This window comes from Aspergillus terreus, genomic scaffold, assembly GCF_000149615.1.
Source record: "Aspergillus terreus NIH2624 scaffold_4 genomic scaffold, whole genome shotgun sequence".
Lineage (NCBI taxonomy): Eukaryota > Fungi > Ascomycota > Eurotiomycetes > Eurotiales > Aspergillaceae > Aspergillus > Aspergillus terreus.
In genome coordinates this window covers 1,707,049-1,734,975 of record NT_165927.1, presented here as the reverse complement: position 1 = coordinate 1,734,975, position 27,927 = coordinate 1,707,049, and the positions used below count along the sequence as shown (strand labels likewise).

Genomic DNA, 27,927 nt, shown 5'->3' with positions numbered 1-27,927 from the left:
CTAAGACACTACTGGCTCAACAATCTCCCCCCCAAACCCCTACAGACACTGCGAGTACCAGTCATTCTGGTACTGACAGGTCGTGCCGCTGACACAGGTCGTCGGTCCGGTCCAGCCAAGCCCACCGCACTGGCCCCATTTCTGCGAAACACCGGTCGAGCCCGAGCCGGCCGACGTGGTCGTCTTAGTCGTGGTCGTCAGGGTGGTCGAGGTGGTCGAGGTGGAGGAGCTCGCGCCCAGGCCGGCCAGGATGCCATTGTAGGCGGGCTTCTTCGCAAAGTTGGAATCCCACGGCAGGGCGGCGCCCTGGCCGGAGAACACGCTCGGCACCCACGAGTACTTATCGGTCCAGTCCCAGATGGTGATGCCGATGCAGCCGGAGGTGGACACGCAGGCAGCCGCGACGTTCTGGTAGTCGGTGGCCTGTTGGGCGAGCAGGGCGGAGGTCGAGGGCAGGGTCATGCGGATGTCGAGCTCGGTGTAGGCGACCTCGACGCCGAGCGAGGTGAAGCCCTTCAGCACGGAGGCGAGGGTCGAGGCGCTGGCGACGTTGCCGACGATGAGATGCGCCTGCAGGCCGACGCCGTCGATCTTGGCGCCGTACGACTGCACCAGCTTCACGATGCGCTGCGCGCCGGTGGCCTTGGCCCCGGCGTACTCGGTGTTGTAGTCGTTGTAGTAGAGCTTTGCGCTCGGGTCGGCGGCGGCCGCGGTGGCGAAGGCGATGGGGATGTAGGCTTCGCCGATGACCTGGTAGAAGATGCTGTTGCGGTAGGAGCCGTCTTCGTTGAGGGCTGCGATGTGGTTAGTTGGGTGCGAGTGGGTGACTGAGTGGCGGGCAGAGCATACCTTCGTTGACGACATCCCAGGCGTAGCAGCGGCCTTTGTAGTGGGTGACCACGTTCGTGATGTGGTTCTTCATGGCGGCAATGAGGGTCGCATTGGTCCAGCTGCCGCTGCTGACTGTCATAATAAGTATTAGCACCTCGCACCTTCAATTGTCTAGATGGGGGTGGACATACCCCAGCTGGGAAGCTGGCTATGCCACACCAGCGTGTGACAGCGGAGCTTCTGGCCATTCTTCTCGGCGAGGTTGGCAATGGCATCACCCCCCGAGTATGAGAAGCTGTTCCGCGACGGCTCAGTGGCATCCCACTTCATCGAGTTTCCGGGTGTGATCTGCCCAAAGTCGTTCGTGTTACTGAGCTGAGATACGTACGCCGTATCGCTCAGTTCCCCGTTATCGGTGGCAGAGCCGAAGTACACAAGGCCCTTGGCCACAGCAGACTGGTGGAGGCCAGCGGCGGAGGCGCTACAATGCTGTTAGTATCGGCGTGCAATTGGAGACGAGGGGACAAACAGGAGAGGCAAAGTGCCAGCCGCCAGGGCTGCAACGAGAGAGTGCATATGCATTTTGGTGCGCTTCAATGAGTGGGATCTCAGTGAGGTCGGGATGGCGATCACATCTGGAGCATCGATAGCCAGGTGACGGTTTATATACAGCCAACAACAAGTCCGTGTCTGAACAGTCGAGGAACCTTACCCCGGACAGAAGTGTTCTTCAGCATGCACATACTCCGTATATTGAAGGGATTTAGCCTAAGCACAGAGCGAATCATGCGCGGATGCAGTCGGCAGAGGTTACCGCATTGGGAAGAAATGAAGCCGGAGCAATTCGCACTAAGCACTCTACCTGCGACGCCGAGATTTTACCGCTTCTGGCCATTTCGACAGCACCCTGCGGATCGCTGCTTCGTACGTTGCGATCGTCGTGATTGTCTCATAATCCCCGTGGGACATCAGCGTTCTACTTGTTCCTTATTTGTTGCAGAGAAAACAAGAATTCGGGATCAGCAGTCGAAACTCCATTCTGCAGGTCAATCCCATGCGATCCCCATGGGGTGTACGGCTAAATGCCGGAGCGCCATCGCAATTTAATCTAGAGTGCCCCGCATGCAGGGCTAGGCGCATCCACGGTCGACAGTCTTCTGCGGAGTATGATATGAATGTATTCCATGGTATATGGCGACCTAAATCATACACGGTAACCGGCCCACGATCCCGCGCGTAAACTATGCTCAATATAGGCTCGCGCACTACGCAGACGAAGCCTCCGTTCTGACCCGGTCCAAACGGCCAAATGATGGCGGAGGGGGATGCTCAGGGGTGCATATCTGCCGAAGACGACACGGCTTGAGTGGTGCGTGCCGCCGGGCCTCGTAACGAGAAAAAGCCTATAGTCGGACGCCACCCACACGTTTTCATACAGAGTGGCGTTCGTCACAAGCCTGAATTCATGTGGTGCCATGTGGCCGGCTAAGCAGACGGACGGATGAACTTTTCCGGGGGACGCTTTCAACCCTGCTGCTCCTTGCGTGCTTTCATCTCGGCAATGAACTTGCCGGTCTTGGAGATGGGCACAACGTAGATTCTGACCAGCTCATCCACCACCTCGACCTTGCCTCCGCTCAGTATCTGCAGGAGGGGAAGCTTCTTGCCGGCCTTGATGAGACCCCCGGTCACCGTTTCCATGAAGCACTCCACGCCCTTGATGGTGTACTCCTGTTTCGTATCCCACGGAAGCGGGAATATATACTCAAGATGATCCTCAATGCTGGTCATTTCGGAGAATGATTTGATGAAGTCCGACTGTGCGTCCATGTGGTAGAGTAGCACGGCGGGGAACTCGAGCATGCTCTCCGGGGAGAGCGGGTCGGGAGCCAGGCGAATCCCAGCGCCCTCCATCTCCGGGGGTTGCGCCGTCTTGCGTGTGCGGATCTGGCGCGCCTTCAGCGCCGTGCCCAAAAGAAGCTTTTCCTTCTTCGCACGTTCCTCCTCGGCCTTCTTCTTAGCCGCGATGCGCTCAACGACGACCTTCCGGTCGGCAATTTTCTGTGCAATCAGCTGCAGCGACTTGTTGTTCGGATCGAGGGCCAGACCGCGGGTCACCACATCCTCGGCCTCTGCGATCTTATCCAGGGCATGCAGCGCGCAGGCGGAACGGTAGAACGCCTTGACGTTTCGGGGGTTGAGCTTCAGAGTCGAAGCGCAGTCGAGCGTCGTAGAACGGTAGTTTTCTTCAACCTAGTTAGCCATGACTCCAAACCGCACCGAGGGCTCAACATACTCAGTTCCAGATTGCACAGCGCACGGTTGATGTAGGCCGCCTCCTCGACCTGGCGCCGCAGCTTGTCCTCCTCCTTCTGGTCCTCGGGCTTGTCCCACTTGTCCTCCTTGGCGAGCAGGACGGCGATCGCCTTGGTGTAGAACTCCTTCGCATCGGCCCAGCGCTTCTCCTTGGCGGCTTCGTTGCCCTGTTCGCGGAAGTTCTGCGCGACGTCGCCGCGGGTGCCCTCGTTCTGCAGGGCCTGGATCGCATCCAATAGGATATTCTCGCCGTCTGTATCACGCAACGTCAGCCTTTTTTCGTGGTAAACTCGCCGTCTCCGCTGAGAAAGTGGACTCACTCTCATCTCCCGCTTTGTTGATGTCGGTCATGAACAGCGGCGTCTTGTTCAGCATATCGGCCAGCTCGTCGGTGGTATGCGTGCGCACGGAGGCCATGTTCGGGGGCATCTTGGGAGCGGTCGGATCTTGTGCCTCCATCTCCTTGAGGCGCTCCTCGTTGATCGGAAAGGCGAGTTCTTCTTCGGCGGGGACGGCATTTTTGGGAGGCTCGGTCGTGGTCTCTGGGGGGGCCTCGTTGAGGTTGAGGGATTCGTCGAAATCGTCGGGGAGCTCTTCTACCTGGCCCATGTTGACTGCAAAGAGAGGATGTATCAAAGAATGCGGGGAGGAAAACGGTGATGGCTGCGATGAAGATGAAGATTGATAATAAATCGGCAGACAAACAGTGCAAACAGGAGGGGAGGGCTAGCCCTATTGCCGTTTTGGGCATACACCTATACGCATCTTTTCTGGCCATCGTCACATCACATATGATCATCTGTATACAGTCTAATTCATTAATTACGTTCAACTATGGAACATATTTGGCCTATAAGGGTAATTAGGTAATCTAAACAGAAATATCAATCCCCCCACCGCCAAACAACAACCGGATGATCTCCAGCGCATTCGTCTTCCGACTAGCCTCCGCCCATTGCACCGGCGTCCGGCCGGTCAAGATATCCCTCGTCCCGAAATCCACATTATGTCCCGCCAGTAGCCTCATCATAGGGAGATCTCCTCGCTCGGCCGCATAAGACAGCGGCGTGCGGCCCAACACGTCCACCGGGTCCGGAGGCGCCCCAGCATCAAGCAACATCTTCGCGACATCTCTATTCCCACGCCGAACGGCTGGAAGCAACGCCGTCTCTCCCACGTTGCTCGTCCTTGCAGCATCCGCTCCATGGCGAAGCAGGATCCTTGCCATGGCGGAGTCTCCTCGCTCTGCTGCATGGAACAGCGGGGTGCGGCCAAGGCCATCTGCCGTGTTCGGGCTCGCCCCATGATCGAGGAGAATCTTAACTATATGCTCGTTCCCGGTGCGTGCGCCGATAGCCAGCGGCGTGTCGCCCGCATCGTTCATGATGGAGACATCGGCATGATGTCGAAGTAACAGCCGTGCGACGGTGAGGTCGCCGCGCTCTGCTGCACAGCCCAGCGCCGTGCGTCCCGCCGCATCGGGCTGGTCTGGATTCGCCCCAGCGTCGAGAAGCATTTTTACGAGCTCGGCGTTTGCGATGCGAGCGGCGCGTATCAACGGGGTGAGTCGATCGTGGCCGGCCGTCTGGTGCGGACTGGCGCCCGCGTCCAACAGGAACCGGGCTATTCGAGACCGGCCGCACACAACCGCCACGTCGAGGGGACACATGTCCGAGCGCAGGGAGGTGTGGATTCCCACCTCTTCGAGGAGGAGCCTCACGGCCCAGAGCTGGTCATGCATGATGGCGCATTCCAGTGCTTCTCGAGTCCGTTCCGGGGCGTCGCGGGGATTCCATCGGCGCAGCGCCGCCAATATGTTAGAGAGGATTTGCTCATGCCCGTTTGCTATGGCTGTCGCCAGCGCCGCGTCCCAGGTGCTAGCAGCGCAGTTGGCACTGCTGTCGTGGTCCAGGATGACCTGGACCATCTCCGTGGATCCGCGCTCCGCTGCGACGGCCAACGCGGGATAGAGGTAGTAGGACGAGGAGTTCGGATCGAAGCCCATGTCCAGGAGGAGCTTGACCATGCTGGTGTCGTTTCTCTTCAGGGCGGCGAAGAGCGGAGCCCGGGTGGGTTGGTTGCTGGGCCCGGATGTGTGTTTGATCACAAATAGCACGTGGGACCATTCCTTTCGCACGGAACGGGGCATGTGTGGAATGGACTGGAGGATCCAGTGGAGGACATGTGTGTAGCCATGTTCTGCGAGATGCCTTATCGCGCTGAACTCGCGATACCGAATGTTATAGCCATAGAGGTATAACAGGAGGGTTTGGTGGTAGCGTCGGTTCAGCCGAACGAGAGAGTAGATGTCGCTCTGCTCGAGGCAGTCTGCGATTTGGATGACGAGCTCATCTGGGAGGATTTCGAAGGACATGGTGGTGCATTGTCGATGTGTCCATTAGGGATGCTTATATGCGAGTCTGCCTTGAGCTTGTTAGGCTTCCGCATGTCGACTGCGCCACAGTAGGACAAGTTTATTCGTATCTCATACATTGGCGCGGTGCATGGTATAGATAACTTTATTAGAACAGGCCACATAAGCCCTACATATACTACCTGATGCACAGCACTTATTCCTCGTAGATGCATCTCATGACAAACCAAAGTATATAACCAGAGACAACCCCAACCACTCACAACTCGCAGCTACGCACTCATACCAACCGACAAGTCTACAATAGACGTCCACCGGCAGATATACTAGACCAGCGATATCGGCCACGCCCCGAGGGGCACGCTCCGAGGGGAACACCTCTTCCCCGCATCATCGGGGGAATGACCGAGCCGAGTCCCAGCAAAGTATAAAACCACCCACAGTATACTCTGGAGCACCATTTACCTCCTCCAGCAACCCACCACATCACCGTAAAGCAACAATGACCAAAACAACCTACAACATCCTCGTCCTCCCGGGTGACGGGATCGGCCCCGAAATCATGCGCGAAGCCACCAAAGTCCTACAAACCTTCACCACGCCAACCCGCGCCTTCGCCCTTCGTGAGGAGCTCATCGGCGGCTGCAGCATCGACGCAACAGGCCAGTCCTGCACAGAAGCCGTCAAGCAGGCAGCGCTGGCCTCGGACGCGGTGCTCTTCGCGGCCGTCGGCGGCCCCAAATGGGACGGCATGCGGCGCGGCCTGGACGGGCCCGAGGGCGGGCTGCTGCAGCTGCGCAAGACCATGGACATCTATGGGAATCTGCGGCCGTGCGCGGCCGACGTGCCGAGCCGCGCGATCTCGCGCGAGTACTCGCCGTTCCGGCAGGATGTGATCGAGGGGGTGGATTTTGTTGTTGTGCGGGAGAATTGCGGCGGCGCGTATTTTGGGAAGAAGGTGGAGGAGCCGGAGTATGGTATGCATTCCTTACCCTTTCCCCCGTTCATCGTGTCTGCGAATATGGATGGGGGTATGGACGAAGCTGACGAGGGCAGCAATGGATGAATGGGGCTACTCCACCCCCGAAATCCAACGCATCACCCGTCTCGCGGCGGAGATCGCCCTGCGTCATGACCCGCCGTGGCCTGTGATCTCGCTGGACAAGGCCAACGTGCTGGCCTCGTCGCGGCTGTGGCGGCGTGTCGTCGAGGACACCATGACGCGCGAGTACCCGCAGGTGCGCCTGGTGCACCAGCTGGCGGACTCGGCGTCGCTGATCCTGGCGACGAACCCGCGCGCGCTCAACGGCGTGATCCTGGCCGACAACACGTTCGGCGATATGGTCTCCGACCAGGCCGGGTCGATTATCGGCACGCTGGGCGTGCTGCCGAGCGCTAGCTTGGATGGGCTGCCGAAGCCGGGGGAGAAGGCAAACGGGTTGTATGAGCCGACGCATGGGTCGGCGCCGTCGTAAGTGCTGTCCTTTATTGAGTGTTGTTTGGTTGCGTTGTGGGTGTTGGGCTGAGCTAAGTGTGTGTGTAGAATCGCCGGCAAGAATATCGCCAACCCCGTCGCGATGATCCTCTGCGTGGCGCTCATGTTCCGCTACTCGCTGAATATGGAGGCCGAGGCGCAGCAGATTGAGGATGCTGTCCGCACGGTGCTGGACGCTGGGGTGCGCACGCCCGATCTGGGAGGCAAGGCTAGTACGGTGGAGGTTGGCGATGCGATTGTAAGAGTCCTGCGGGGGGAGAAGCTGTGATTGTTGCGAGGGCTGTGTAGACGATAGAGGTGCGTTTGTACATTGCCGACAAAGAGCTGCAAACAGGCGGCTCATTGTCTGCAGAGACATAAGTATAGTAGACAGGAGGCTATCTCTGTTACCCACTGTCAATTCTACGTCTGTCTACTGGGTATCTACGCACTGGTAGACCATACGATGAGCGCCTCTCTAGACCTACGACACCTCTCGTCGGAGGAAAAGACCGCCCGCATCCAAGCGATCGCGAAGGAAATCACTGCAACCTTCACCGCTCTCTCCAGCCAAAAAGCCGACGGCATCCTCAGCGCTGAACATGTCGCTCCGATTCACGACATCATCCGCACAATCACGCAGACGAACGGACAGCAACGCGAAGACCTCGAGCGGAAGATATCCCGGTACCGACGTTACACGGTGCAATCGCGGAAGGAGAAGCGGTGGATGCGACGGCAATTCCTGGTGCTGATGCATCGGTCGGAGATGGTGCAGCGACGGTGGAGAGAACGGGTGGGCCGATTGCAAAGCGAGATGGAGGAGATGCGCCGGGAATTTTCGAGCAGAAAGGCTCTCGACCCGGAGAGAAGATGTCAGAAGGCAGTCGAAGACAGCAGACAGGATGATGTGAGACGTGGGTAGAAGTGGCAATCAGATTTCTCCGAGCCCTGGAGGCATATGAAAGTCGTCGCAAGGGTCTTTCTTCACATGTGGATCACCAGTGACGATGGGGCGATATCCGTGGCGACCATGACTTTTGTATGAGTCGGAGTATGAATGAGTCGGATGGACTCGTGCACAACAGGATACGATAACCATCGGAATGTACCTCAACCAACGGCTATTCGAGCGAATCAACCAGACGGGCGAGAAGCCGGCATGCAGACAGTCGGGATCTGGGCATACTTCCGAGGTTGAGCGCTGTTCGGGGCGTAATACTATTGTCCGATGGATGCATCTTTCGCCGTGGTGCTAAGTCGTGATGAATGCGAATTGCAGTGCAGAGATAGATCTCACAACACCGTGATCCGTAGTCCAAATCCCACTAGACCATGACAGCTATTGCTCACTCTGTAGTTGGTTATCGCCGTCGGACAGGACATGCAAATCTGTGCAGTCTGTCGGCGAGACAAATGAACCTCGGCTCATCCATCGCATCGGCCAGTGTGAGGCCAGCGATTTGTGCCGCGGATCCACCGAGTCGCTGTCGCTTCATGTGGCAGATATCCATCGCCTCCGGTTTTATCCCCCGGATCTCCTTTTCTTCTGTCTCGCTGTCACTCATTCTCTCTTTCACTCCTTGTGTATCACGCTCTGTCACTCTGTCACTATCCCCTTGACAGATCCTACCTCGAGATCCCTCCGAACACTTCCCAGAGAATCCAATCCTTATCGGCCGAGATGAGCAAGCCCGGGGATTATGACGCCGTGCGTCGCGACATTGCCGCCCAGTTGAAGAAGCCTGATTACGACGACGGCAGTGCGGGTCCCGTGTTTGTGCGGTTGGCATGGTACGCATTCCCTACCGCTCGCTGTCCAGAGATCCCCTGAGTACTAACAATCGCAGGCACTCGGCAGGCACATACGATCTGGAGACCGACACGGGCGGCTCGAACGGCGCGGGCATGCGGTACGAAGCGGAGGGCGGCGACCCGGCGAACGCAGGGCTGCAGCACGGCCGGGCGTTCCTGGAACCCGTGAAGGAGAAACACCCGTGGATCACGTACTCGGACCTGTGGACGCTGGCGGGCGTGGTGGCGATCGAGGAGATGGGCGGGCCGAAGGTGGAATGGAAGCCCGGGCGGACGGACCTGGTGGACGACAGCAAGGTGCCGCCGCGGGGGCGTCTGCCGGACGGCGCGCAGGGCGCCGACCACCTGCGCTTCATCTTCTACCGCATGGGCTTCAACGACCAGGAGATCGTGGCGCTGGCGGGCGGACATAACCTGGGCCGGTGCCATATCGACCGCAGCGGGTTCCAGGGCCCGTGGGTGAACAACCCGACGCGGTTCTCGAACCAGTTCTTCAAGCTGCTGCTGCGGCTGAAGTGGACGCGCAAGACGCTCGAGAACGGCGTCAGCCAGTTTGTGTATGTGGATCCGGACGCGGAGGAGGGCGACGAGCAGCTCATGATGCTGCCGACGGATGTCTCGCTCATCGAGGACCCCAAGTTCCGCGTGTGGGTGGAGAAGTACGCCGAGGACAAGGACTTGTTCTTCGACCACTTCGCCACGGTGTTTGCGAAGCTGATCGAGCTGGGCATTCGCCGCGACGAGAACGGCGTCATCGTCAACACGGATAATGTCAAGGGCGGGTATGTCTCTGCCCCGAAGAAGAGCAACACGCCCACGGGGCCGGTCAAGGCGCGTCTGTGATTGTGTCTGCTTCTTTTGGATTCGTTTCTGTATTTGTTCCTGTATTTGTTGTTATTGGTAATGTCGCACAGGCTGGATAGAGATAGACCTGGTCGAATAGATATAGACAAATTGTACAAGATATCCAGGAGGTGTCGACTAGGGAGCAGGAGAAACACCTTTATATTTCATTGCTAAAGTAGAATGCGGGGAAATGACAGATGGAAACTCCTTTATTGGCCATGTCTATCTAGTTGCCTTAGTCTGATCCTTCATACTAACATTATGCAGCCATCCATGTTAAATATCTCATGTGTACAGATCGCATTCCAACCATATCACCCTACACCAGTTCAACCAAATCAAACAATCTAGTCCACATACGTACTTAATTTTCTAGGACGGTCGATGCCCTACTCTTCTCGTTTTAGTGCTCACCTTTCGCTGCTTTTTGCTCACTAAGTAGATTTGAGCACGTCCTGAGTACGTCCTAGCTTAGAACGTAGGACAATCTAACTGTCCATCTACACTCTGCCCTGTTTTAATAATAACCAAGGTATTCAAGCCGTATCTGGCCGGCTAACCGGTTAGGTACTGGTCATCAATCTTGCCTACATTCGGCTTTCTATACCGGGGTTCTATTCCGTGCAGGGTCTACTATACATACTGTATTGGTTAGGGTAAGCAATAACCCGCCTCTCCCTGTCAGCTTCCCTAATTTCCGTCAGCGGCCTGGCCTTACTAGTAAGGAAATAAATATAGTATACAGGCTTGCAACGCAAGCAGAAAAAACCAAAAATTAACCAGTGTTATATGGTAGTGCCGCCATTATCATCCATTTAAGATAGTGAGAATTCCAATTCAGGATGATGGATGGAACCCTGGAGAAACATATAATTAAGGAGCACTAGATGTAGATCGGAGGTTCCTTTAAAAGGTGGCAGGATAATAATGGTTGCTTTTGGACTCGGATGAGCTGCTTTGGGTGGGAAAGATCGTGGATGACCCAGCTAATGCAAGTGGCGTTCGCTCCAACCTGGGTCAACATAAAAACCGCAGCAGCCTGTTACTGGCGGTCCCCGGTGCCACAGCCGGTCAGCGTGGGAAGCCGAGTGGAACGAACTGACTAAAAACAAGAGACATTTGCACGTGGTGGCATGTTGGTTATGTCTATGAAGGCCGGGCCAAGCAAGGGGAGTGCAAGGCAGCTGGCTACTCGGTGGTTTCTGCTTGCCAGACATATGAGGGAAGATCCAGGCAAGAGCGGATCGTAGAAAAAGATCGCTCGCATACTATGTAAACTGATTATCACGACTCGGCGGTCTCGTTAAAGACACAGCTCGAATGCGGAGGACGAGGACGCCGCGGTTTATCATAAAGATTACGAGAGTCGGGAATGGGGACGGAAGAAAATAGCCAGGCTTCTTAATGATTTCGTGTGGGCTCTTCGCTCGGGATCTTCAATCCTCAGCGCCCTAAAGACTTCCCTTTTCGGATGATTAGCTCTGTCGCCAAGACACGCTGTTCTGGACTTTATTAGCTCAAATTCCCGAGGTCACTTTTCCGATTTTTTTCCGATTCAGTGTCTGTGGTTGAGATACTGGCCCACCTGGTCGGTGGGTGGAAGGGGAAGCATGGGCTCGCGGGAGGAATCATTTAACAGACCTGATCAATCATCCCTTGCCCACAGAGAAAAAGCCCGTCTGTCACGTGGAAGCAGTGGTGTGCATCGTACTCCAGATTCTAACTGCCTAGTGCCTATGAGGACCAAGACGCGACGCCTCGTGTGGTCTATGGTTAGAATGACCGCGTATACGGAGATCGCACATATCGGCACAGGAACTACTCACCGGCATTCTACGGAGTGAAGTAGAACAATAGGTCACTCCTGTTGAGCCTCCACGGAGGTGGTTCTGAGGAAGAAACTACAACTACAAGGCACTCGCTGAACATCTCCGTCCGCGAGCAAGTTGTAGTTAGCGCTAGGATTTCATTACCTTGCTATTTTGACCCAATCCATATGAGTCAAGCAAACTGAACGGGGCTTTAGATGCTACGGTGGTCCCGTTATGTGAGAACATACATGTGAAGTGAGCAAATTAGTGGGCTTGTAGCCTGGATTCCGTGGCCCCAGGATCGTCCACTTGCTTTTGTAAGTTGATGTGGTTGAGGGACTGTCCCTTCCCCAGACAACGGAAATGTGGGCTGCCAATGATTCTCGACAGTCATAAATACCAGTAACCGTAGTTCCCTTGTCGACTATTCCCTACTTTCAACGCACTTGGACTTCCGGGGCTAGGCAGACCCTGCTCGACAAAGTCTCTCCTAACGCCTGAACAGTAACCTTTCGGACGGGATACAGTATTTGATATAGTACGAGGAAAACTAGAAGGCTTCGCTTGTGAACTACAGGGCAGGTTTAGCTCGCTTTGTCAAATGCTGGCCTCTCTCAGAGATTCCCAAATCCCTCTCTATATATGTGTATGCCCACATCTTGCTGCTCATAGTCAGATAAGTCAGGTTATGGCTTGCTATTGTAACTCCCCATGCTAACCAACTGCTCCGCCATATCCCTCTGTCCCATGATAGTCCCAGGATACCAAACCCCCCAGACGACCATGACTGCAACCATCGGCACGGCATCAAAGACAAACATGGGCCATTCATTCGCCAATAGGTATCCCTTATTTCCCATTGCATACTCAATGACCCGAAACACCGAGCGAACCATAATTAGCGCACTCACGGTATAAAGCGCTTGCAAATGCTTCTTCCACTCCCCTTGGTCTCCCTCAAGTGTCGGGCTCTGTCGCATCCTGCGGCCAAAGACCACCGACGTGATGATAAAGAGCCCGAACACGATAATCTGGACCATTAGCCCACCGATTACAATTCCCTTCGCTGTATCTGCCATCCCGTTCATGGCCATCAGGCCGGCACCGCTGCCCTGTACGAGGAAGGAGATGATATCGCCCGTGACAAAAGTTTTTGTGACCCAGCTTATGCGGATGAGGGAGTATTTTTCGGCGTTGACACTGCGGATAAGTCGCGCGAGAACCATGTAAACTGAGGCAGCAAAGAGAACGGGGCCCAGCAGGATAAAGACGCTTTGGATGCTGTAGGGGAGGAGGTCGCCGGTGCGGTCTGTGCAAGACGCGCGTGAGGCGTAGCCTATCACTTCGACTGCGGACGATTAGAGATGGCTTGGAGAGATGGCTAGGGGGTGAGGGGCCAGCGCGTACATAAGCCACCTATACAGAAGGGAATACAGAACCGGGTGCGGGTCCGCCAGGCTTTCCACACATGGAAGAGGGTGGGAAGAAGAAAGAGGACTAGGAAGACGACGGAGGCGGCGATGGAGGGGACATACTCCCACAGATAATAGTCGCCGGCGTATGGTTCGAGTTTAACCATGCTTCAGAGGAAATTTTGTGGCGTGTGGTGTCGACATGATGCCGACGATTTCCCATTGACTTTATAGTCGCTGGTTCTGGCCTTCCCCAAGATCTATACGCGTAAAGTTCCATCATGGACTTGGCACTCGTGGAAGTGGAGCCTTCCCACTTTGGAGCAGATGGCCCGTGCATACGCGGATTTCTCTCTCCCCCATTCGTCAGCCTCTAGCAGCTCTTTTCGCCTGCCACTTGTTGCGAGCTGCGGTTTTGGTCGGGTGGAAAAGAAGATCACTCCGACAGTATCACTGTCTCAGGCAACAGGTGCCAGTATATGTATCACCGATAGTCCTATTGCCACTAGGGTGCTGTTCCGAGCGAGTACGCGTATCAGGAATGGCACGGCGAGCCCATAAGAAATCTCGAAACGGCTGCCTCGTATGCAAGCAGCGGCATATTAGGGTACTGTATAGTTGCCTCCGATCACCCTGCATGACGATTAACTCCATCGCAGTGCGATGAACAACGTCCCATCTGCTCGAATTGCATCGTCTCGGAGCGAGCTTGCGAATACGGGAGTCGCTCACTAGGGGCGACGACGAGGCCTGGCCAACCTCCCCCTGTACCTCAAGTTCACTCGGCGTCGACGCCTGTCTCGGACGCTTCACTGAGGAGCCCTTGCGTTTCCCCTTCCGACCGGCCGGTAGACATGCTCCATATCGAGCTCTTTCACAACCTATACACGCAAACGCGCGAGACATTTCAACCAGCCAGATCCGCCCCTTGGTTAGAAGACATCGTCAGCCGGTCTATCACAACACCATATCTCGTTCACCAATTGCTCGCGTTCAGTGCGCTGCACATGAGCACAAGCCGTCCCAACCGTCAAGAATTCTACCGCTACTATGCCGCCCGTTTACAGACCCAGGCTCTGTCCACCTTCAAAGAGACAAACCTCGCTGTCACGCATGAAACGTGCGTTCCGCTCTTCCTCTTTGCCACCGTCTTGGGCATTCATATGCTCTGCGACACTTTGATCTATCGCGAGAATGGAGACTTCCATGCCTTCCTGAAGAGGTTCGTCGACTTTTTCCGTCTATATCGCGGTGCTCGCACGATTTTAGGCGAGGCCTGGTTTATGATTGAGGATACACCACTCGCCCCTTCGTTAAACTTAGGCAAAGTCACGTTTACGTTTGACGGTCATCTCAGTGGCGGATGCGCCAAATTACTCGACCTCGTGATTTCGGCGAATCTCGGCGCAGACCTCACTGACACTTACAGGCAAGCAATCGAGTCACTACAAATGTGCTTTAATGTAGCGGAGGGCTCAGATGAGAGGTACGCGCGGATCAACGGTGTGACAGTATGGCCGATTCTGCTGAAGTCGGAGTTTGGGGAGCTGCTGGAGCAAGGACGTCCCGAGGCATTGGTTATTCTGGCGCATTACGCGATACTCCTACATAGGTTCCGGGACTCTTGGCTTTTTGGGGACTCGGGAGTATATGTTATTGTTGAAGCTGGGAAGTGCCTTGGAAGCGAGTGGGAGGAGTGGCTAAGGTGGCCAAATGAGGTACTAAGATTCTCCTGACTGCACACAAGCGTGGGTGGTTGTATTCAAATGCTGAAGCGCCGCTTCCAGGTAGATGCCAGTCATGCGACCACTGCGCTATAGATTAAAAATTTGTGACCTTGTTCAGCTAGCTGACTGCGAGATTTTCCCAAATAGAAGGGGTGAAAAAATTTCTTCAAAGAATTATAGATACTTCCAGCAGCTGTGTAAGCTTCTTGGCTTGTTAGGAGTCAACGCCTTCGTCTTTTGAATTACGTGAAAAAACTTAAGCCCTATATCATGCAACATAACACAGTTTTATATGTTGACCAAATCAGAAATTGCCATTATGACTTCGGAAGAAGCAGAAGCTGCTAAGACAGATGACACAGGTCACAATTTTGAGTTCACTATTTAGGAGTCGTCTTCAATACTTGCTCTCAGCACAAATGCCACAGGTAGATGGGGGTGAGCGGCTCAGTGAGTACACTAACTGCTCATGAGCGTGCGCTAAGGGCTCAGTGAGCGGCGATCTGTGATGTAAAATACTAACTCACTGAGCGGACCCCTGAGCGCCCTCACCAAAGCGGCAGTGTCCCGAAGCGGAAGTCTACGGTCGTCCTAGAAAATCAAGTACCTATTAGGTACATACATCACATCGCGACCCCTCTTCCCCGGAACATCCCCTCCGTTGTACACCGGTCCAATAAAGCCAGGATTGGGCATGGGAAACGCAGAAAACATATCAACGCCCATGGCCATGCCATTAGTAAACGCAAACGGATTCACCGCATAGCCCACCGGCACAGGAGTCGGCACTGAAGGAGTCGTCCGCGCACTCATGATCGGCGTCACGACCGCACTGTCCGGCACATATCCCTCAGCCGCCGCATGGAAACGGTCCCCGCCGTTCGGAAGCACCCGGTTCCACGGGCCAGACGAGGACGCCTCAAACGGACTAGACGCACACGCGGGAGTAGTAGTGGTAGTGGTGGTGCGAGTGTTGGTGCGAGTGCCCCATGAGACATGTTCTTGAAGGAGGTTTCTACCGTTGCGGTCCGCATCCACCATGTTTGACGCCGCCTGCGCTGCGAGATTGAGCACCGCCGCACTGGGATTTTCCACGCGCTCGTAGAACAGCAACGGCACGGGACGGCCCCTCCACCAGACGTCGGGCACCTTATCGTTGGGGTGAGCCTGCGCAACGCAGCCCACTATCGCCCCGTTGCACATGGTGCTGTCGTACACGGCCACGGTGCCGGGGTCGGCTTCGCCGGGACGGGCCTCGGTCCAGTAGAGTCGGAAGTGGTCTTCGAGACAGTAGATGCCGCCGAGCCAGCGGTACGTTGCGGTGCGGTTCTCGCCGTCGGCGTCGACATAGGCAAGGGTCATGTCGACGGTGTGGTTGTGGATCGGCTCAGCGCCGTCGAGCGAGACAACCAGACGTGCTGGCAGCTGTCTGAAGATGCGGCGTTGGTCGATTGCGTCGGAGGCGCCACAGCGGTGACAATCGGCTGTGTAGCGGGCAGCGAACACGCGGGATAGGACGTCCTGCAGCGGGATGGGCGCGGTATGGTCGGCGCGGGACGGACAAAAGACGCACGAGTTGGAGCCGCGGATGATGCGGGCCGGGTCGCGCTTCATGCACGGACAGAAGATGGTCTCCTCGTCGAAGACGTACGAGAACTGAGCAAACGTGGAGGTCGTGGCATTCCAGATGCTCCAGAGGGGGCCGGTGCAGCCGACATGCACGTCCTGCGTGTGTGTCGCGACAATCTCCCAGAAGCGGTCGCGCAGGGCGCAGCTGAGCTCCGTCGAGCAGGTGTCCCAGTTGATGTCGGTGGCTTCGATGAATGCGCGCTGCACGGGGGTCAGGTGCTGGTCCCAGCCGTCTCTGGCACGGTCGATGACGGTGGAACCGGCGTCGAGGAGACGGCCGGCGACGATCACGCAGTCGATGGCAGAGGAGTTGTTGTTCCAGACGGGACCGCGGCCGCGATAGGGATACTCCTGGCCACAGTGGGGGTCGAAGAAGAGTCGGGTTGGGTTGAGCGGGTCGACGCTGAGCTTAAGGCGGGCGACAGCTGGGAAGGAGGCGATGATGGCTCTGGAAATGTCGGAGGCGTCTTCAGCGGTGATGGTGGTAGGTGGCACATCGCGAGGTGCTGCAGATGAGTGACGTTCGACAGCGGGGTTGGCAAACTGCATGATGGTACGTTCGACTGCCTCGATGACGGTGCGCGCACTGGCATCAGGGATATCGACGGTCTCGCGGCCGCATGCGCATGTGTTGACGACGCGCATGGGAGTGTCGGTGGTGTCGGTGGCGTCCGTGTCAGAAGGAGTCTGTTCTTCAGGAAGCTCCATGATGCCGCCAGAGGCTGGATAGAGCATCTGCTCGATGAAAGAGTTGGGGAGCGAGTCTACTGCTTCACGGGGTCTGACGAATCTGGCGTTGGGCTGGGCCTCTGGGTTGGGTGGATGAGGGTAATATCTGCTGATGGGAAGAAGGTTGGGGTGGGCGATGGTGGGAGACAAAAGACGTGGACCCGCGTCTCTGGTGTAGTCCAGCAGTTCTTCGTAGGACGTGGGACGGTGCTGTTCAGCTTGGTTGTAGAACAGTTTCCACAACGCACTGGCGCCTTTGGTAATGGTGATGCTGTCAATTTCCATGTCAAAGCCCCAGCTGTGAAACTCTACACTCTCTTCAACCTGCCGTCGACGAAGCTTGCGTGATTTGTAGACCCCGTGGTAGGTGACTCCCAGAAAAACCCAGTCATCAGGAGGATCTGGGAGCTCACTGAGACGGATCAGAGGGTAGTTGACAGGGGGATCGAGGTAGGAGATGGTATTGAAGGAGATAGTATTGATAGTCATGTTTGCTGTGTGCAAAGAAGAGTAGAGAACAAGAAGAGACAAAGGCAAAAACTGAGGGAGGAAGGGGCTCCTAAATAGTTGTTCGATTCATGATGCTTCACAGGAAGATCCATATAGATCTGTCTGGGCTGGAAGCTCCCGTATACAAGTGACGAGTGAAACAGATGACATAAAGGAAATGCCCGGATGGGCATCGTGAAGAGAGTACAATTCCAGTGAATACATCGATTGAAGGTGACAACCTATTAATTCCACAATGATGCACAATGAACCAGTGGCGGAAGAACAAGACAGTGAAGATGAAGTTGAAGTAAACCAGACCATCACAATGCAATCAGGCTAGTCCTGATCTAGAAAGCACAAGTCGCTGACATAATTATACACTAATATCTCTCTGGCTAACCCTATCCGGTTAGTCTCCCTAAGCGAGCCCTCGCCCACTACGTCCCAAACGGGTTAGCGGCTAGATTACCCGATCCCACAACGGAAAGAAAGCGGACGGATTTCACCTCTTCCTCCCCCATCCCTCTCGCTGTCGACAATCAACTCGCGAGCCCCGTTCGCGCCCATCGCCCATCATGTGTACGTGCCCTCTTCGCCCTGCTTCCCGCTTCAAGAGACGATTCGATCTGGATGGTTTGGAGGTGGTTGGAATCGGTTTATCGGTCGGTCGGTCGGTCGTCGAGACAACTCCAGCGACATCGACACGACACGACACGACACCCGATAGAACGACACAAGAGGAGGAAACTCGAACGCTCTTGAAGAAAACCGCTCGCATAAAATGCACAATGAATCAAAACGGCACGCTAACTTTTTTCTTCGACAGCGCTCGTGTCCGGCGAGAAGACGAACTTCCAGTACATCTTGCGTCTGCTCAACACCAATGTTGACGGCAAGCAGAAGATCATGTACGCCTTGACCCAGATCAAGGGTGTCGGCCGCCGTTACTCCAACCTGGTCTGCAAGAAGGCCGATGTGGATCTTACCAAGCGGTGCGTTTCCTCCACAAGGCAACACAACGCCAACCAAAGAAAAGGAAACTGACAGTCAGAATGCAGTGCCGGTGAGCTCACCACCGAAGAGCTCGAGCGTGTGGTCACCATCCTCCAGAACCCCACCCAGTACAAGATCCCCGCCTGGTTCCTCAACAGACAGCGCGATATCACCGACGGCAAGGACGCCCACGTGCTCTCCAACGGTGTCGACCAGAAGGCCCGTGAGGACCTCGAGCGTCTGAAGAAGATCCGCTCCCACCGTGGTCTCCGTCACTACTGGGGTCTCCGTGTGCGTGGTCAGCACACCAAGACCACCGGTCGCCGTGGCCGCACCGTCGGTGTCAGCAAGAAGAAGGGCTAAACGTCTGCGGGTTGCGGGTATGCCTTTGTCACGTCTTTTCTTTGCATTGGGGGGAGGGGCGATTGTTGGTGTGTGTTTTACGAAATATTTCGTCGGACCTTGCGGCAACTGGGACCTTGGTCCTTAAAAGAATCATACCAATGAATGAAAATTACATGAACACCTAGCCCCTAAATTTCTATCTCCTTGGACATCATCATCTCAATCATGCATAGTTGGTCGAGATATGTACGTGTAGGGTAGATCTGGAACTCTACGTAGTGACCTGAAGCCATTGTATCTATCGACCTGCTTCTGACATGGTATCGATTACATATAGTGGGGCCATGTATGGCTATATGGATTTCAGGTTTACCACGTAGTTCTTAAACATAGCCATCTATCGTATATATTGCTAGCGATACGTATTCCAAGCAGTAATCAACCTAGCCAAACGTGCCTTCTACAAATGTCTAAAACCACTCTCCGCCCAACCAACGGTTGAAGAACTCCAGGCCAGACTCAGGCTGGTCCATCGGAACCATGTGGCCACCGCCGTAGATCCGCATGAAGGTGAAGTTGCCATGAGACTTGACCTGTCCGATCTTCTTGCCGGTGTTGGCATTCTGCTCGATCACGAGATCCTCCATCTCAGCAGAGGCATACTCCTTCTGACCTGGCCATTCGAGCGCCTCAGTCCAGGCCTTGTTGCCCAGCCAGTTGCAGATGTAGTCCGCATCACCGGCGTAGATCAGCACGGGGATCTGCTCCAGGAGACCAGGGACCAGACGGTGGTAGGGCTTCATCCAATCACCGTGGAACAGGAAGTTCCGGTTGATGTCAAAGTTGCACGAGTCGTAGCCATCGACTTCAGCACCGACCGCCTGACGGACTTCGGCCTTGTTCAGGTACTCGCTGACGTAACCCATACCCTTGTAGCAAAGGTTGCTTTCGTCCTCACACTTGCCGCGGACGTCATAGACGTTCTGGCCCGTGCGCTGGTAGGGGCCGATCAGGGCATTGTTACAGTAGATGGAGGCAGGGATGCAGACCCAGGAGCTCTCCGACTCGTAGCAGGACTTGATCATAGACTGGCAACGAGGCAGAGCGTTGTCCATCGACTGGCAGGTGCCCTTGTCCAGAACGGCAGGGTATCCACCCTCACCGCAGCCCATGGGACGGTAGTACTCGTACTGAGTGTAGCCGTCAGTCAGACCGTTACCAATCAAGACCGACTGCAAGTTGATGTTGCGCTTCTTGTGAGACAGGATCTCAGACGCAAAGACAGGGATGTAATGTCCAGCGTAAGACTCGCCAGCAATATGGAAGTCCTGCTTCGCATATTCGGGGAATTGTTTGAAGAAAAGGGTGAGCAGAGCATAGACATCCTTGCCGGCGGCAACGGTATCGCTAACAGCAGAGCCACTGTAGGAGTATCCGACGTTGACGGGCTGGTCCAGGAAGATCACGGACGCGTTCGAGTTCCAAGAGTACTCGTTGTAGACGGGTTTGATCTTCTCGTTGATGCTGCTGGGTCCAAGCTCCATGAACAGCCCGGTGAGAGAAGAGCAACCGGGACCACCGTTCAGCCACAGAACGACGGGGTCATTCTCAGGGTCATTACGCGACTCAAAGAACCCTATTGAAGAGATAAGTCAGTCGACTAGATAACAGCCTAGTGCATGGAAGGACAACTCACAGTAAAACAGATGCTTATCATTCTCGTTGTCATCAAGATAACCCGTGTACTGCTTGACACCAGGGTCGATACCGAGGGCACTGGGGTCGGTCTTCTTGACACGGAGATCATATGCCTCCAGCTTGCCATCAACCTCACGCTGCTTCTCACCGTCGGCGCCAGTCACCCAGACGCCCTGGACATCGGAGCCACGGACGATGTGGTCCCAGTGGGAGTCGGGCCGACGGGTGTGCTTCTTGGGCAAGGAGAACACAGGGTTGTGGTCCATGGAATCCGGGAAGAAGTTCGAGACCTCATCCCAAAGCTTACGAGCCTCATCAGAGAGGGACTTCAGCTGATCCTGGAAGATCTGAAGGGGCTTGGGGGTAGTGGGAGCGGAGGGAGCAACAGGAGCGGCCTGCTCAACCTCCTCCTGCGGGATGCCCAGGACCTGCTGGAACTGCTGCTGGAAAGGGGGAACGGCCGCGGTGGCCGCTCCGACCAGCAAAGTAGCCGGCAAAACTCTCATCTTGATGTGTAGATAGCAGAATCAAGAGGAGATGGAAGGGATGAAGAGTGGTGGATGGGAGATGGAAGGACCTTGGGGTCTAGATGGGGGCAGGTATCTTATCAGCCCGAGGTCTTGTCTCACCAAGTCAAGAGGCATGAGAACCAAGTAACTTACCGATAGTGATGATAAACAAGACAAGCAAACAGTAACTGATGAAGAACCAGCCACCGTATGATCCGGAGATGGAAGCAGAAGAGAGGAGGCAGAGAGAAGAGGAGAAGAGGAATGGCCGGTTGGGGAAACACGACGCAGGCACCGATGACGCCGATAACAGGGCAGCCTATCAGCGGCGGAGGAGGGCAGTCATGCGGATGACTCAGCCGCAGGTGACTCAGCGGCGGCACGGGACCAACGTCATCGCCAAGACAGCAATCACGGGACTGAAGATTTTCAGCCTTCAGGTGTCTTATTATTTTCAACTGCATTCTCAGGGATCATCTGGAGAGACTATCAAAGACTGCCAGCAGTCTCGGCATCGTCAAAATGCCGATCAACCAGCCCTCCAACCAGATCAAGTTCACCAACGTCTCAATCGTGCGATTGAAGAAAGGTAACCCGCACCCGCCCAAGCCCACCCACCAGTCAGCCCAGACTAACAGCAACAGGCAAAAAACGCTTCGAGCTCGCCTGCTACAAGAACAAACTCCTCGAATACCGCTCCGGCGCCGAAAAGGACCTCGACAACGTCCTCCAGGTGCCGACCATCTTCCTCTCCGTCTCCAAAGCCCAAACAGCCCCGTCCGCCGAACTCGCCAAGGCGTTTGGCGCCGACACCCCCGCCGATGACATCCGGCAGGAGATCCTCCGCAAGGGCGAGGTGCAGGTGGGCGAGCGCGAGCGCAAGGAAATCATCGAGCGGGTCGAGAAAGAAGTCCTCGACATCGTGTCCGGGCGGCTGGTCGACCCGACGACGAAACGGGTGTACACGCCGGGGATGATCTCGAAGGCGCTGGATCAGCTGAGTTCGGCGAGCGGACAGATGCAGCAACAAGGGGAAACGGGTAGCGGGGCGGAAGACGGGAGTCGCCCGCGCAAGCCGCTGTGGACGGGCGTGACGGCCACCAAGTCAGCCAAAAGTCAGGCGCTGGACGCGATGAAGGCGCTCATCGCGTGGCAGCCGATTCCGGTGATGCGCGCGCGCATGCGTTTGCGGGTTACCTGTCCGGTGTCGCTTTTGAAGCAGAGTGTGAAGGGGGCGGGGGCCGCTGCGGGAGGTAGTCCCAAGGAGACGCCGCCGTCTGGAGGCGGCTCGAAATCGAACAAGAAGGGGGGCAAGGGATCGAAGAAGTCTGCCCGACAGCAGGAGTCCGACGCAGAGGACGAGTCGAGTGCGGGACCGGCACCGCCCAAGGCACCGGGGACCGTTAAGGACAAGATTCTCAGCTACATTGAGTCGGCCGAGTCACAGGAAGTCATGGGCGATGAATGGGAAGTGGTTGGATTCGCAGAGCCAGGAGCGTTCAAGGGGTTGAATGAGTTTGTGGGCAATGAGACTCGGGGACGGGGACGAGTGGAAGTCTTGGATATGGCTGTCACTCATGAAGAGTAGATCATTCATGTTATATAGAGTTACGGATATGATTGATGATGTTGATACCATTATGCAATTGAGTTTATCTGTGCGTTTATTTGTCTACATTTATAGTGGATGGTGTAGGAGCTAGGACGTGTGTGAAATATATCTAAGTACAAGTGGCCGCCCTGATGTCGAATATATATCTTCACGTGGGGTTCAGTAACTTGACACCCCAACAGATTAATGCTTCCGAGATATATACGACACCCTGAGCTAGGATGAACCATCAGGGTTATACGAAGGTTAACGAAGGAAGAACTGGCGGGGTCGTGATCATGAGATCAGGCATCCATGTCTCCTACCGAATCAACCCCGCCGATCAGACGAATATCATTACTCGTCTCAATTTTGGCTACTTCAGAATCAACTTCACCTCGTCTCGTCGACTTCGTTCATCTTTGCTTACGACCTCTAAAAGACATACCTTCTTAAATCACCTACGGCGCAGCGTCTCGCAACAATCTACATGACCATACCCGTTCTATTCTCTATCGGAAATAGTACAGTACAGGAGAAAGAGTGCGTCTGCGACAGCTCCCATTCATCTTGGGCAGTCAAGTGAGCAACAAGACCACGGGGAGAGCGTCCGACGAAACAAAAAAAGACAATCCTCGAGGGTATACGCTCAAAATCGAAGGCATAGAATCACATCGCTTTGGGACATTATGCTCGTGCATGCATCAAAGCCGTCGGATCGAATAGAGAAGAAAAGAAGAGAAAAGGGAAAAAGCGCGCACCAGTGTCGCAGTCGACGCGGTCGAGACGAAGATAATCAAGTCTAAGAGCAGATCTGCACGGCGTTCAACGCCCGGGTGAGATCCTCCGGGGAGAAAGGCAGGTAAGCACCCTTTGGCGAGAGTGGGGGCGGGGAGATGGTGTGGACGGCCGGGGAGGTGTGTCGGATGGACTCTTTGATCTGGGCGATGGAGTCGTCGCGCAGGAAACTGGGCAGCAGAGTCAACGAACTGCTGTAGCTGTCAGAGTCGACGGCGGTGGACGAGGACGAGTGATGTCCGTATTCGGGGTCGCGGTCGAAGTCGGCAAACTCGCGAGGGGATCCATCTCCCTCGGGCGGTACTGGGTGCCGTCAGCACAGAACTTCTAGGCTCATGCGAGGAAAGGTGGAATGCCACATACTGTCCGATAAAACCGCATCGGGCGCCAGAGCCTCGTCGTCGTTGTCAGGAGCAGACCGCATATGATCGGGCACTGTGGCGCAGGGCGAGAGCGAGAGATCGAAGGAACGAGGCCGGTCGGCCTGAGCCTCTTGGAAGGACCATGCGGCTAATCGACGCTGATGTTCGGGGTCGAAGGGACCCTTGAATTTGGAGCGAGGAATCTCATGGCGCTTGTAATATTCGATCTTGATGCCGGAAGACTCCTTGGCTTTGGCATTGGAGGACTGGCGATGGAACACCTTGCGGACTTTCTGTCGGATACTCATGGTGACCTGTCGTGTCCGGACCGGACTAAAGACGACGCTGCCCGAGGGGGAAGTGCACGCACTGACGATGATCGAACCGCGAAAACTGCGGGACCATCGTTTGGGGAGACGTGACGAGACGAGGAAAGGAGGGGGGAGAGAGGGGAGAGGAGAGGAGAGTGAAGTGTACGGAGAGTAGTCGTGGAGGAGGGGAGACAGTAATAATATGGGGACGGATAGTAAGTCAATTCACCCGTGCTAGTCCCATTTATTTTACCGGGGAAATCCCAGCAAATCCTGGAGTCGGTCTTAAGTAAGTGGCAGTAGGTGGTAACATGGTTTCCCCCGATGATTTCATGGCCGTCGCTTAATCCGGCTATCTTCCTTATCCACCGACCTACTAGATACCAGAGGGTTCTCTGGTTCTCTCCGGACTACTCCGTATTGTACAATCAATCTCCTTCTGATCTTCCGATTCTCCAGATTCCGTCTCGGCCGTGCATCAGACAAAGTCAAAATGGAATTGCCTTCGCCAATTGCTGGACCATCTGGTGGCATGCTGTCCATCCACAGTGCTAGACGGCTGACGGAACAGCGTGGGATGGATGGGTTACACTGCACCGATGGCCACCCATGGATGCAGGAAAGTGGGAGTGGACCGGCCAGACTCATCGCCGACAATTCACCATAGCGGTGGCGGGATTCAACTCCGGTGGAGGTTCCTGGTACTGGTGGCAATCTCCCTGCAGCGAACAATTCCAGAATGTCGGCCAAGCCGATCGGGTAGAAATCTACGGAGTACGAAGTAGATAGATAGTTGGTTCCCGAGAGAGTCTTGGTATCTGGATAGATGAGCTTTAAGTTTCCACTACTAGTAGTAAGTATATTTTAGAGCGTTATCACGATAAGTCGTTAACTACAGTAGTTAGTTAGTCAGTGAGGGTTATCTACTCCGTATGTGGCAATTATTCGCAAGACGCGTCGGTGAGACAGTATTGTAACTGCTCTGGCCGCATCCGGTTGATCCGTAAAACTCCACTCGGCACGGTCTTCCGCCTATGCCTGGTTTGTATTGTCAAAAGTGGCAGACCATTTCAACAACCTGGCCTGCTGGCCCAATGGTAAGGCGTCTGACTACGGATCAGAAGATTGCAGGTTCGAATCCTGCGTAGGTCATTCTTTTTTGCTTCCTTCTATTTTTTCCTACCCTGGCTAATCAACCGTATGGGAAGGGAACCATTAATACCTTTTCTTTGTTCTATTGTTTCGTTCCTTTTTTAATATAGATAGCCCATTCATACCCTCCTCCCTTTGACCGTTCTACCTCTGTGATATTAATAGTCTAAATGATGACATCTGCACCGATCGCCTACTAATGCAGCCACTCCGGAAACAGTAACCATGCAGCTCCAAGCTATGTACCTACATTAGTAGAACTAACTGTTCAGGGACAATCCCATTCTCGGTATGTCTGTTTTCAGTACATTCCAGCCAGCCGGGTACTGATGGTCTCATTCCTATTTGAAGATCCCCCTACCTACCTATACTTGCAAACTAGGGTGGATTAGCATGACGATATACCAACAAGCCCTGTAACACAGCTTTGTTATAGCTATAAGCTCTAGCTTCATGCACCAAGAGTACTTAGATATTAATAACTAGTAGTAGTCCAAAATCAGACAGCTGTTTAGCTGCCTAGCTGCATGATCCATCAAGGCACAAGGGCTGTCAAAGAATCAGACACATCAACCCTTAAGGGCATTCCCATACTTGCGAAGACGAATGCATCAAGCTGAAACCTCCATGCCCCTGCCGACTTAACCCTTCACTGTCGGAGGTGGACGGATTCATCGTCGCCTAGCAGGAGGGAAGGAGGGTGAGACGCGGATTAGGCGGATTAACGTTCGCCGAAATGATTAGGCCTCCGGAAAGAACCTCTCCCTCTCTACATCCCTCCCTCTTCTCTCTCCTCTCTCCTCTTGACTCTCTCTCTCCATCTTCTCTTCCAATCTCACCCACCATCTCCACGCATTCACTCCCAATTGTATATCTTTGTCTCTTTCGCCCCCCACCGGTAAGCCCGTGCGCCCCTCCCCCGGATTCCCGCGCACAACAACCTGTCGTCATCGCTACGTGTCAACTCTCGCTAACCACCAATTCGCCCTGAATAGAGTCGCGTCAGACCACTATGCCTAAGAAAGGAGGAAAGAAGGCCAAGGGAAAGGGAAAGGGCGGCTCCGGTGCCGCCGCTGCGAAGAAGGCCACCGATGTTCAGAACCCGGTGTGAGTCGCGCCGACCCCTCACGCGACCACCGTCCATCGCATCTAACCACGTCAATTGCAGGACTCCTGCCCAGGAGGTCGAAGAAACCGTCACCAAGGACGAGGTTGAACCCACCACCGCGACCACCGAAGCGGGCGACGCCGCAACGGCCGCCCCTGCCACCACCGTTCCTGAGGCTTCCACCGAGACCACTGCTGCGCCGGCCCAATCCGTCGAGGAGACCCCTGCGACCACCGCGGAGGAGGTGAAGGACAAGGTTGAGTCGTTGAAGAGCACCGAACCTGTCACCACCGGTAAGTCGTCCCTCTCCAAACCCCTCGATCGCTCTGGACAGACGCTGACCCGTGCGCGTCCCTAGCCACCGAACCCACCAAGGAGTCTGCCCCCTCCGCTGCCGCCACGACGCTCCCGGAGCGCACCAAGGTCCCCGGTCTCGATGCTGCCACCGTCGATACCACCGATGCTCACGTGAAGCGGCCCCATGAGACCACCCCCCGCCTCCGGCGAGGAGGACAGCCTCCCTCACAAGATGCCTAAGGTCGAACAGACTGCCGCGAAGGCGTCTGGGAACTTCTCGTCCCTGCCGCAGCGACGACCACCACCAAGAGCGGTTTCCAGCCTCAGATTGTTCCGGGACTTGGTGCTGAATCCAACGAGGCGGTGACTACCGTAATTGAACGTCCCAGGCCTGAACTCGACGGCCGAGAAGAGTGTCCCAGGGGCCAATACCACCGCGCCCACCGCAAAGTCCACCAGCGCCACTACCGGGGAAGCTTCTGCCACCGCACCGACGACCGCTCCCACCGCTGCTGCCGCCAACGTTGCAGAGCCCACCGGTCCCAAGTCGCAGGTTCCTGAGATGACTGCTCCTACCGCCGCCGCCAGCAAGGTCGAGGCCCCCGAAAAGGCCACGCCCGTGGCCCCTAAGACGCAGGAAACTCCGGCTGTGACTAAGGATGTCAGCTCTGGCGCCGCCGCCACCACCACCGCTGCTGGAACCACCGAGACCACGGCTCCTGCCACGGAGAAGACCTCTCGGCCTACCACGGCGGAATCCGCCGCTAAAGCTGCGGCGACATCGACCGTGCCTGCTGGTACCGCCGCTCCAGCTGCTCCTGCGACCAAGGCGGAAGAGAGCAAGGTCTCCTCTTCAACCCAGCCCCAGGCTGCCCCTGCCGAGAAGTCGAAGCTCGAGCAGGGCGCGCCGGACATCAAGCAGAAGCCCCAGGAAACTGTGGATAAGACGGAAACCGCCGCAAAGGACAAGCTTCCGCAGTCTCAGTCCGCCAAGACGCAGGAACAGCAGAGCCCTGCTGCTGCTGCGGCAGCTGCAGCCGCCGCGAAGAAGCCGGAGGAGATCGCGAAGCCCGCCGAGGCCAAGACTCGCGAGCCCCAGGCCGGACAGGAGCCTGTGCCCGAGACTGGCCCCGCGAAGTCGACCGAGGGCACGGCCGCCGACAAGACGCAGGAGGCGGCCAAGGCCGAGGCCGAAAAGGCCGACAAGCGGAAGAGCGGTGGATTCTGGAGCAAGCTCAAGCGGATGTTCAAGTAACCGCGTGGAGGTAAGATGAACGGCCGTATATAGCCCTGGGATTATACACGGC

At 55.7% G+C, this 27,927-nt stretch overlaps 13 protein-coding genes and 1 non-coding gene across 14 annotated transcripts; 7 read left to right on the top strand and 7 right to left on the bottom strand.

Annotated features, from left to right (window-relative positions):
* Window positions 1-39: 39 nt before the first annotated feature.
* Window positions 40-1,413, bottom strand: ATEG_03410 (putative endo-1,4-beta-xylanase; the record flags this gene model as incomplete). The annotated part of the gene is made up of 4 exons (XM_001212588.1): window positions 40-794; window positions 850-963; window positions 1,023-1,312; window positions 1,361-1,413. 4 exons carry the CDS (start codon window positions 1,411-1,413, stop codon window positions 40-42), a joined length of 1,212 nt encoding a protein of 403 aa, XP_001212588.1.
* Window positions 1,414-2,355: 942 nt separating this feature from the next.
* Window positions 2,356-3,756, bottom strand: ATEG_03409 (HSP70/90 family co-chaperone CNS1; the record flags this gene model as incomplete). Its single annotated transcript, XM_001212587.1, has 3 exons — window positions 2,356-3,077; window positions 3,128-3,400; window positions 3,468-3,756. 3 exons carry the CDS (start codon window positions 3,754-3,756, stop codon window positions 2,356-2,358), a joined length of 1,284 nt encoding a protein of 427 aa, XP_001212587.1.
* A 262-nt stretch (window positions 3,757-4,018) lies between these two features.
* Window positions 4,019-5,521, bottom strand: ATEG_03408 (uncharacterized protein; the record flags this gene model as incomplete). Its single annotated transcript, XM_001212586.1, has 1 exon — window positions 4,019-5,521. One exon carries the CDS (start codon window positions 5,519-5,521, stop codon window positions 4,019-4,021), a length of 1,503 nt encoding a protein of 500 aa, XP_001212586.1.
* A 502-nt stretch (window positions 5,522-6,023) lies between these two features.
* ATEG_03407 (3-isopropylmalate dehydrogenase) lies at window positions 6,024-7,920 on the top strand (the record flags this gene model as incomplete). Its single annotated transcript, XM_001212585.1, has 4 exons — window positions 6,024-6,498; window positions 6,578-6,992; window positions 7,065-7,254; window positions 7,390-7,920. The coding sequence occupies 4 exons, from the start codon at window positions 6,024-6,026 to the stop codon at window positions 7,918-7,920; spliced, it is 1,611 nt and encodes a 536-aa protein (XP_001212585.1).
* A 759-nt stretch (window positions 7,921-8,679) lies between these two features.
* On the top strand, window positions 8,680-9,653 carry ATEG_03406 (peroxidase; the record flags this gene model as incomplete). The annotated part of the gene is made up of 2 exons (XM_001212584.1): window positions 8,680-8,789; window positions 8,846-9,653. 2 exons carry the CDS (start codon window positions 8,680-8,682, stop codon window positions 9,651-9,653), a joined length of 918 nt encoding a protein of 305 aa, XP_001212584.1.
* Window positions 9,654-12,153: 2,500 nt separating this feature from the next.
* Window positions 12,154-13,046, bottom strand: ATEG_03405 (RTA1 domain-containing protein; the record flags this gene model as incomplete). Its single annotated transcript, XM_001212583.1, has 2 exons — window positions 12,154-12,803; window positions 12,875-13,046. 2 exons carry the CDS (start codon window positions 13,044-13,046, stop codon window positions 12,154-12,156), a joined length of 822 nt encoding a protein of 273 aa, XP_001212583.1.
* A 687-nt stretch (window positions 13,047-13,733) lies between these two features.
* Window positions 13,734-14,615, top strand: ATEG_03404 (uncharacterized protein; the record flags this gene model as incomplete). The annotated part of the gene is made up of 1 exon (XM_001212582.1): window positions 13,734-14,615. One exon carries the CDS (start codon window positions 13,734-13,736, stop codon window positions 14,613-14,615), a length of 882 nt encoding a protein of 293 aa, XP_001212582.1.
* Window positions 14,616-15,154: 539 nt separating this feature from the next.
* On the bottom strand, window positions 15,155-17,453 carry ATEG_03403 (uncharacterized protein; the record flags this gene model as incomplete). The annotated part of the gene is made up of 2 exons (XM_001212581.1): window positions 15,155-15,197; window positions 15,229-17,453. 2 exons carry the CDS (start codon window positions 17,451-17,453, stop codon window positions 15,155-15,157), a joined length of 2,268 nt encoding a protein of 755 aa, XP_001212581.1.
* A 578-nt stretch (window positions 17,454-18,031) lies between these two features.
* On the top strand, window positions 18,032-18,812 carry ATEG_03402 (40S ribosomal protein uS13; the record flags this gene model as incomplete). The annotated part of the gene is made up of 3 exons (XM_001212580.1): window positions 18,032-18,035; window positions 18,283-18,448; window positions 18,515-18,812. The coding sequence occupies 3 exons, from the start codon at window positions 18,032-18,034 to the stop codon at window positions 18,810-18,812; spliced, it is 468 nt and encodes a 155-aa protein (XP_001212580.1).
* A 452-nt stretch (window positions 18,813-19,264) lies between these two features.
* cp3 (carboxypeptidase C PRC1) lies at window positions 19,265-20,998 on the bottom strand (the record flags this gene model as incomplete). Its single annotated transcript, XM_001212579.1, has 2 exons — window positions 19,265-20,430; window positions 20,491-20,998. 2 exons carry the CDS (start codon window positions 20,996-20,998, stop codon window positions 19,265-19,267), a joined length of 1,674 nt encoding a protein of 557 aa, XP_001212579.1.
* Window positions 20,999-21,523: 525 nt separating this feature from the next.
* Window positions 21,524-22,589, top strand: ATEG_03400 (guanine nucleotide exchange factor SDO1; the record flags this gene model as incomplete). The annotated part of the gene is made up of 2 exons (XM_001212578.1): window positions 21,524-21,590; window positions 21,646-22,589. The coding sequence occupies 2 exons, from the start codon at window positions 21,524-21,526 to the stop codon at window positions 22,587-22,589; spliced, it is 1,011 nt and encodes a 336-aa protein (XP_001212578.1).
* Window positions 22,590-23,394: 805 nt separating this feature from the next.
* Window positions 23,395-24,060, bottom strand: ATEG_03399 (uncharacterized protein; the record flags this gene model as incomplete). The annotated part of the gene is made up of 2 exons (XM_001212577.1): window positions 23,395-23,693; window positions 23,754-24,060. 2 exons carry the CDS (start codon window positions 24,058-24,060, stop codon window positions 23,395-23,397), a joined length of 606 nt encoding a protein of 201 aa, XP_001212577.1.
* A 1,083-nt stretch (window positions 24,061-25,143) lies between these two features.
* ATEG_10465 lies at window positions 25,144-25,215 on the top strand. Its single transcript has one exon. It is a non-coding gene; the product is annotated as a tRNA-Arg (tRNA).
* A 1,012-nt stretch (window positions 25,216-26,227) lies between these two features.
* ATEG_03398 (uncharacterized protein) lies at window positions 26,228-27,875 on the top strand (the record flags this gene model as incomplete). The annotated part of the gene is made up of 4 exons (XM_001212576.1): window positions 26,228-26,322; window positions 26,384-26,616; window positions 26,682-26,791; window positions 27,033-27,875. The coding sequence occupies 4 exons, from the start codon at window positions 26,228-26,230 to the stop codon at window positions 27,873-27,875; spliced, it is 1,281 nt and encodes a 426-aa protein (XP_001212576.1).
* Window positions 27,876-27,927: the final 52 nt, after the last annotated feature.